Raw genomic sequence first — 7,994 nt, forward strand, 5'->3', positions numbered from 1 at the left:
GCAGGGCCCCACAACACTCTCTACACAAGGCTGAGGTAGAGGGTGCCCTCTGGCTGAGGGTAGATGGTGACAATGGGCAGATGTGAGTGAGGCTTGGTGAGAGATTAGTGTCCAGGGGCCCAAGACTACAGGACAAGGAAATAGAGGCAGCTGTGGCTGGGAAAGACTGGGAGAGGGAGGCAGCCAGAAGACGAATCAGAGATGGCAGAGGACAGTGGAGGCTAACTGGAGGCCACAGAAAAGGACCTCGAGGCCAGGGACAGCATGAGAGTGACATGGAAAACAAGGGGGCTGGAGAACAGCTGCTCTTATAGGCGCTGTTGTAGTTCCTGGCACCCGTGTCAGGCAGCTCACAAGCCCAGCTTCAGCTGAGTTACAGGTTCTTCTTCTTCCAAGGGCTTAAGTACATACGTGGCATGCCCCTACACATCCGTACACAAATTTAAAAATGCAAGAAATCAGAAGGAAAGTATCTAGAGGCAGAAGAGGAAGTCCGCTAGACCCCGGTGACCCTCCAGGCCTGGGAACCCCTCTGTCAACTGTCAGAGGGTGCTGCAGGCCAGCTCTGTCCGCCTCTGGCCTGGTGGGTCACCGCCTGTCTGCTGTCCCGTTCAGTGCGCTCAACCTCGTCAGCTTCCCGGGGAGCTATCTTCCTTCCCACGTCAAGGTCTTCTCATGTTCCCTTTCCATCTTCCAGAAGGTTCTCTACCCTCTTAACTCTTGGAGGCCCCTAACCCTTGGAGGCTCAGCTCTTTCTCAGACCTCTGTTCTGCTCCCCAGCGTTTCTGTCCTTTTCCAGTAACCCTGATCTGCCATGGCTCCATGATCCCACAGAACAGCCACAGAAGTGTCAGTCCGCATTGGGACTGTGATCACTGAGCTTTACTTGAGTGCAAACTCAGGCTCTTGGTTTTCTCAGTCCTGAGGGCCCAGGTTATACACGGATACATCTGATTGTCACCCCTCATACATACTCCCTCCCCCTTTAACACTAGTCCCTCCTTTTCTGATAATCTTACTTCAACAGAAAATCTTACTTCAACAAAATTTCCCATCAGGCCCTCATATCCTCTCTTTCTTTTGTGCCCCAGGGTCTGATGTAGCCCGGGCTGGTCTTGAACTCTCTATATAGCTGAAGGTGAACTTCTGATCCTCCTGCTTCAGCTCTTCATGCCTATTGCCCTGAGGGCTAGGAGTACAGGTGTGTGATACCACTTCAAGCTGAACTTTCATTCTTGAAAGTCCTGGGCTACTACCCAAGCAGTCCAGTGATCCCAGCAGAGACAGAACATGTGGAGGAGAAAGGCCCAGCTGGAGTCAGCTGGAGCCAGCCCTCTCCCCACCTACCTCCACCACTGTACCCACCTACTTGAACGCGCCGTATTGGACGTGCTCGCTGCTCGCCCATGCGGGCCCTCCAGTATCTCATGGAGCTGCAGAATAAACTGTAGTCACTTACTTCCTGCTACGCTTTGACTATACATTGTCTCACACTGGCTCATGTGTGGCTGTTAGTGCTCTTTGGAGAGGTCTGAAAATCTCATCCTAGCTCGCGCTCTCTCTCTCTCTCCCACCATGGTGTCCCACCCACGTACATGGGGCCAAGCAACAGAGCAACCACAATTGAGTCCTTCCTCCCTTAACTCTCTCGAGTCCACTGGTCATGGCTATGTGAAGGTAACTCATGTTCTGTGGGTTTGTTGAGAAGTGGAATGTAGGTGCAAATGTCTAGACTCTTGAGCTTCAGGCCACAGGAGATCCACAGTTTAATTCACCAGGCAGGTACCCTCACAACATGAGGTGGAGGCCACATTTTAGCGCCTCTTCCCTATTCTCCATCTCCCCACCTGGCTCCTGGAAGAGCTGGGTGTGATGGCTCAATCTGTAATCGCAGCACTCAGGGACACTGAGGGGGTGGAGGTGGGGAGGGGATCATCGGTTCAAGGTCACAGGGAGGTTGTCGTCACCCCCCCACTAGTAGCCTCTGGTCCTCTCACATCTAACTAGAACTCAGGGGTGCCTTGCTTCTACTCTCAGCTGGTCCTTTCCTAAACCCCAACAACACAAACTTCCAGATCCCCACATGACAAGCAGCCATGCAGGGTCTGGAGGAAGGTCTCTGAGGGAGGCAGTAAGCTTGTTTGCACTGGCCAGTAGCAAATGAACCCCCAACCCCAACTACAGGGACTGGGAGGGGTCACGCAGAGGGCAGGTAGGCAGGTCTAGGCGTTTGCATGTCAGCAGCAGTGGGCCAGGAGGGGATGAGGGCATCTTGAATCCTCTGTAGTTGAAGGGTCCTTGTGGGTGCAGATGACCTCTCCTTGGAAACCGCAGGGTCTGTCACCATGGATCTGGCAGCAGCTCCCAGAGACGAGTGCCACTGGGGTCAGATAAGTCCGCAGAGAAGATGCTGGGGCCTGGAGGCCCAGAGCCCAGCGGAGGACCCCCGCTCAAGGCCTCCAGCCAGTCCAGGGAATCCGTGAGGGCTCTTGGAGAAGGGGACTGGGAGCTTGTGGGGGACGGGAGCGAGGAAGAGAAGACGGAAGGGAAGCCTTCTGAGTCCGGGGAGGGAGACAGCACGTCAAATGAGCCAGGGAAGTCCAAGGGGATGGGCGGCAGCAGCTCTGCAGGAGGGGTGAGAGCTTTAGGGGGATGGGTCCTGTTCACTGCGCTGTTTCCCACCCACTCCTCCCTCGAACCCAGGAGTTCCAAGTTCTGCTCCTCCCCTAAATGCGGGAGCTCAGTTCCTACCATCTGGCTCCACTTGGTCTTCCAGGATGTCTTCGATGCCCCGGTTCGGAAGCAGCTGTGGATGAGCACATGCCACGTGACCCCGGGGTCCGGCTTAGGTCCAGAGGCCAGTCCCCAGGTACGCCCCAGCCACGCATCCCCTTCCACCTGCGCCCTCCGGATCGCTTCCTGCAGCTCCTCCTCCAGAGTCAGGCTGGCTGGAGAAGGTGTTGGCAAGGGAGCTGGAGCGGGAACGGGAGAGGGAGCCGGAGCGGGAGCCAGAGCTGGAGCGGGAACAGGAGCCCGAGCCGGAACAGGAACGAGAGCTGGAGCCAAAGTTGGAGCGGGAACGGGAGCTGGCCCCAGGGGATCCGCAGCTCCAGAAACCCTCAGCCGAGGAGTTGTAGCACTCGCCTTCACCTAGAACCAGGAAAGGTCACTAAGCCGGCTTATCAGGCGTGGCTCCGCCCCCTTCCCCTCCTTGGCTTCACCCTATTCTTTTTATTTTTTAACACTTTATTTACTGTTTTTATGTATGTGCGCACGTGTGTGTACCTCAGAGGACCACTTCCAGGGTCGGTTCTCGTCTTCTATCTTGCAGATCTTGGGGACCGCAAGTAGGCGCTGCAATGCCTAAATAAGCTCGCGGCCCATCCCTATCTGTCATTGGTTCTTTCTCCCTTAAACCACGCCCTTCGGGTGCTCTCAACTACATTCCCAGGGCAACCAATGACTGGCCACGCCCCAAACCTTAGCGGCCTCTGATTAAGACCCGTCCCTAAGTGCAAGTCACGATTCCTTGCCAATCTTTTATTCCCTTCCTTCCTTCCTTCCTTCCGTTTTTTGTTTTTTGTTTTTTTTTTTTGTTTTGTTTTGTTTTGTTTTGTTTTTTAGACAGGATTTCTCCGTGTAGCCCTGGCTGTGCAGGAACTCTGTAGATCAGGCTGGCCTCGAACTCACAGAGATCCACCTGCCTCTGCATCTTGAGTGCTTGGATTAAAGGCGTGAGCCACCACTGCCCGGCCTCCTTTCCACAGCATTTTTAAGTATTTATCTATTTGTTTTATTTACTTATTTATATGAACACTATTTTCAGGTTTGCCTGCATGACAAAGGGCACCAGATCTCATTATAGATGGTTGTGAGCCACCATGAGGTTGCTGGGAATTGAACTCAGACCTCTGAAAGGGCAGACAGTGCTCTTAACCTCTGAACGATCTCTCCAGCCCTCCTTGGCAACATTTCATTGGCTATTTCTTTTCCAAGATCTCTCCCAATTCCTCTTGTAGAACTTTACCGGCCCACGTGTACCCAGCCCCGCCCTCACCGTGCTGGGACGCCGGGTAGTTCCTAGCGCCTTGGGCCTGAGACGCGGCCAGGGAGCCCCCGCCTCTTTGTCCACGCGCCGGAGCTTCAGCCGCTCTCTGGGCGGGGCGCCACCACGCATGCGCTCCAGAAGCATCGCTTTGGTCCCGGACACCGGGAGTCCCCGCAGGCGCAGCTGTTGCCGGAGCTCCGAGACCTGAGTTGGGGGCAGGGAGAGGAGGTGCTGATCGAGCTCTGGGGAGGGATGACCAGGAAACCAAGAGGTGGAACCACAGTCCAGACCGACTTTCCTAAGACAGAAGCCAAGGGTTTACGAGGTCTGGGGCCAGCCTTGGGACGCTGCTCACTAAACCCACCGTCAGCTCTTCCAGTTTAAGGGTCTGAAGTTCCAGTTTGTGTGAAGAGGGCGAGGGACTGGAGACTGCTGGTGAGGATGGCTTCATCCTAGCAACAGGCGTGAGGGCGTAGGGTGAAGTTAGGACAGAGGAAGAAAGGCATAGGGACCTTAAAAACAGGGGCTTCGGAGGACGCTGGGAAAATGAGGAATTCTGGACCTCCGGTGGAGCAAACACAGGGTTGGGTTTGTGGGTGTGGAAGATAGGCAACAGGGGCCTCTCAGGGGATGAGAAGCTGGGAGCCTGCACAGCTGGGGTTCTGGGGAAGGAGCAGGCTCTTCTCCCTTGCTTTCTGGGCTTGAGGGAAGAGCATGGGGCCTGAGTTCCTGGTCCCCTGGAGAATAGAAATGAGAGCCCTACCGAGAGTGAGGCCTCTGTGAGTTTTTCTCATCCCACAGAGGTGGTTCTGGGGGACTGAGGGTTGGCCTCTCTGCTTGGAGATCTGCCCTTGGCCCTTGTCTCCGTTCTTGAGGCATGTACAGGTGGTATGTCAAGTTCCCCCTGACCTTCGGCTCCTTCCAGTGTTGGGAGTTCTTAGGAGATTCCTGAAAGAACAAACAAGACTAAGCTTGGTAGCCTACCATACCTGTTACCCTAGCACCAAGGAGTCCGGGGCAGGATGGAAAGTTCAAGTCTTGGCGTATATAGTGAACTTGTCTCAAAAACAAAGAGAAAGAGCCAGGTGATGCTTCAGCATGGCTGCCTCCTTCCTGGCCCACGAACTGTGTAGCATCAGCCTAACACCACCAGAAGGACAGAGCAATGGCTAGGAGAACCAGAGCTAGCCTGTGTTGGGCCCCTGCCCTCTGCTCCTGTCAAAACTCACCTTCTTTGGGGACCTCCAAGGACAATATGTTGGCTCAGGCGACAAGACGCCAGGGTTGACAAGGAAAGACGCAGGAACAGGAGGCAAGGCTGTAGCCAGAGCTGGGCCTGAGGCTGAGATCCACGGATCTGAATCAGAGGCTGAAGAGATAGTGGAGGGCCCTGAATAGGCAGGCAGACAGCAGGCTAGCTAGGGTGGAGAGAGGCTGCAGGAAAGGAGGGCTGGCCAGGAGCAGTGGGCATAACCCGAGTTGTCCAGCCGGCCTCCTGGGTACCCAGCTTTTCACAGTTTTGAGAAAGGAAGAGAGTTTTGTCTTCAACTCAGCAAGGGGTCTGTTTGCCCAGGATCACACACAGACAGCTAGCATAGTCCTGGGACAGCACCAGGCGATGTCTGTGTCCCCTGACTCCAGGGAAATGGACAAGCCATTGAGTGTGGAAGAGACCGGATACCTGGCTCCACCAAGGAAGGATGGGGTACCCGGGGTGGGAGAGCTCAGTGGGTGGGGTGTCCTCTGAAACTGACAGGCTGCCCTCACTATCTGAGGGCAGGCATGCTCCTCGGGGACTGAGACCCCCTTGGGGGCCCACACTTACTGCAGTCTTGATTCCGTCTGTGGATCCGAAGCTGCAGGACTGTGGAAGGAAGAGGGAGGTGGGACAAGGAAGGCGGGAAGGGAGTATCCAAAGCCGGACTTGGCTGGTGGGCGGGAGCCGCAGTTGTTGGCGGACCCACGTGCCCAGCCCCTTCACACACCCCGGACGGGTGGGCAGGCAGCCTGCTCCCTCTCCCTTCCCAGGGCCTCTTGCCTGCTCCTGCCAGCAAAGCATCTTGGGCCAGAGCCACTCCTGAGACTGTAAGCCAGCCTGCCTGCAGCCAGGAGGCAGCCATACTCCTGGCTCCACCTGCCACTTAAGGAGTCTGTGTCCACCCCGGTACAGTCGCCATCTTGCCAGCCTGAACCATCAACACCTCACTTCCTTTTGTCCACACCCCCTTTCTCTGCGGCCCCCAGCATCCCCCACTCCAGCATCCTACACACCTACCGCTGCAGCCCAAATCTCTCTGGGCTCTAGTTTGCACAGATGCTGCTCTTGTGTTTTCGTAGCTTTTATATGACCTTTCACCCCAACTTACTCTTTGCTGGCATGCACCCACACAAATGCTACTGACACTCAAAAGACTTGATCCTCGGTTTGGGGGTAAAGATTTTCCAGTGCACAGCTCTGCTCCTTTCTGTGTGTCCAAAACTCTTCGAACAAGTCATGACTAACGACACTTTCAAAGCTTGAGAGCTCATGGTCCCCCCCCCATACGCCCACGCCACTCAGGTCCCGTTCTGCTCTTCTGGGTTCGCCTACAGGTCAGCTGAAGTTCTCTGCAACATATGCAGTCTCGGGCGTCCCACCTACGGCATGTGCCAGGTGCACACCCATGTGTCATCTCCCTCCGCAGCACGAGTGACCGTGTGCGTGAGCTTCATGGGTTCCTCCACCCATGCCGGAGTGTCCCTGGGCCCTGGATCCGGGACCCCTCCCCACATGCACAGAGAAAGTACCCTCTCACCAGAGCGGAACTTGGAACGGATGATTTGGGAGCGCTGGGAGGAGGCTGCCAGGGTCATTGCCAAGGCTGGGGTGGAGACCTGGACAGAGAGGAAGCCAGAGCCACCAGAGAGCAGGGTCAAAGCGGATGACAGGAGGTTGCCATTTGGGGAGAGACCATGAAAGACTAAAGACAAAAGTACTGGGCCAAATCTTTTCAGGGTCAGCTGGGCTCTGGACCTCTGGGTCTGAGAAAGGAGGGCTGGGGCCTGGACCCCAGGGTGTGAGACCAGGGCTGGGGCCTGGACCCCTAGGACTGAAGGAGTCCTGGGATTCTGGGCTTGAGGGAGGAGTACTTGGGTGTGGACTACAGTGTCTGAAGGAGGCTTGGGGCCTGGAGTTCTGAGTCTGAAGCAACACGCAGGTTCGCAATTCCTGCACCTTGGTGACAGAGGAAGGCCCCAGGTCACATGTTCCTACATCCTAAGGGGAGAACATTGGATTTGGAGCTCGGGGTCTTTGAAAGTGCAGGCGCCTCGAGTCTGAATCCTGAAGGAGAAGGAGATTAAGGACTTAAACACCCTGCTGGAAGAGCCTAGAATCCGCGACTCTGGGTCAGCAGGGAATCAGGCTGACAGGTGCCTGGGAAACACAAGGGTCCCTGCAGCAGACACCTGAAACAGAATGGACTGAGGACCATGCACCAGGCTCCGTGGGAAAGACAATCGGGACGAGAAAGGGAACCAGGACGGTGAATGAGGGGTAATAAGGAGGATCCCCGTCTCCACCCCAGGGGCTTCTCACCAGGTGGGCTCCTCGCAGCTACTCAGCTGTGCCTTGAAGCGGGTGGAGTCCCGCGGACTAGGCTCGAGACCTCAGGCTCCGCCCCGCCAGCTAGGGCCGCCTTCGACTCCCTTTTCTGGGGCTAGCGGCAGTCAGGGGAGCCCGCCTCGGATCAGAAACCCTGCCAGGACTCGGAGAAAGGGGCGGGGCACACGAGGGGAGGATCGACCCGCCTCACAACGAGGGTCCCCCTGCTCCCTCCCGCACCCCCCCCCCCGGACGTCCTAGGCTGTGGGGTTGGGTGGAACGGACACAGGTGACGGACAGGGGCAGGTGCAGGAAGAGGGACCCGGGTGAGCAACAGCGGCAGGTGGCCATGTTCAGACCCTG

The 7,994-nt window shown here is 56.4% G+C and overlaps 1 protein-coding gene across 1 annotated transcript; it reads right to left on the minus strand.

The window, feature by feature from the left end:
* Positions 1–1,742: 1,742 nt before the first annotated feature.
* Positions 1,743–7,654, minus strand: Mamstr (MEF2 activating motif and SAP domain containing transcriptional regulator). The gene is made up of 10 exons (XM_055613564.1): positions 7,626–7,654; positions 6,844–6,922; positions 5,874–5,912; positions 5,278–5,417; positions 4,812–4,996; positions 4,413–4,500; positions 4,058–4,252; positions 2,899–3,150; positions 2,752–2,806; positions 1,743–2,624 (listed from the first exon to the last, which is right to left on the minus strand). The coding sequence occupies exons 2-10, from the start codon at positions 6,899–6,901 to the stop codon at positions 2,341–2,343; spliced, it is 1,296 nt and encodes a 431-aa protein (XP_055469539.1). The 5' UTR covers positions 6,902–6,922; positions 7,626–7,654; the 3' UTR covers positions 1,743–2,340.
* Between the last annotated feature and the right edge of the window lie 340 nt (positions 7,655–7,994).

Source organism: Psammomys obesus, unplaced genomic scaffold (assembly GCF_907164565.1).
Source record: "Psammomys obesus unplaced genomic scaffold, mPsaObe1.curated_primary_1811, whole genome shotgun sequence".
NCBI classification, from domain to species: domain Eukaryota; kingdom Metazoa; phylum Chordata; class Mammalia; order Rodentia; family Muridae; genus Psammomys; species Psammomys obesus.

What these genes read in the sequence shown, in the direction of transcription:
- Mamstr (XM_055613564.1), bottom strand. Translation starts at nt 6,901, where the DNA reads ATGACCCTGGCAGCCTCCTCCCAGCGCTCCCAAATCATCCGTTCCAAG. An exon ending in CCGTTCCAAGTTCCGCTCTG is followed by an intron (nt 5,913 to 6,843) that starts GTGAGAGGGTAC and finishes TTCCTTCCACAG; the next exon opens with TCCTGCAGCTTCGGATCCAC. An exon ending in AAGCGATCCGGAGGGCGCAG is followed by an intron (nt 2,807 to 2,898) that starts GTGGAAGGGGAT and finishes GCTCATCCACAG; the next exon opens with CTGCTTCCGAACCGGGGCAT.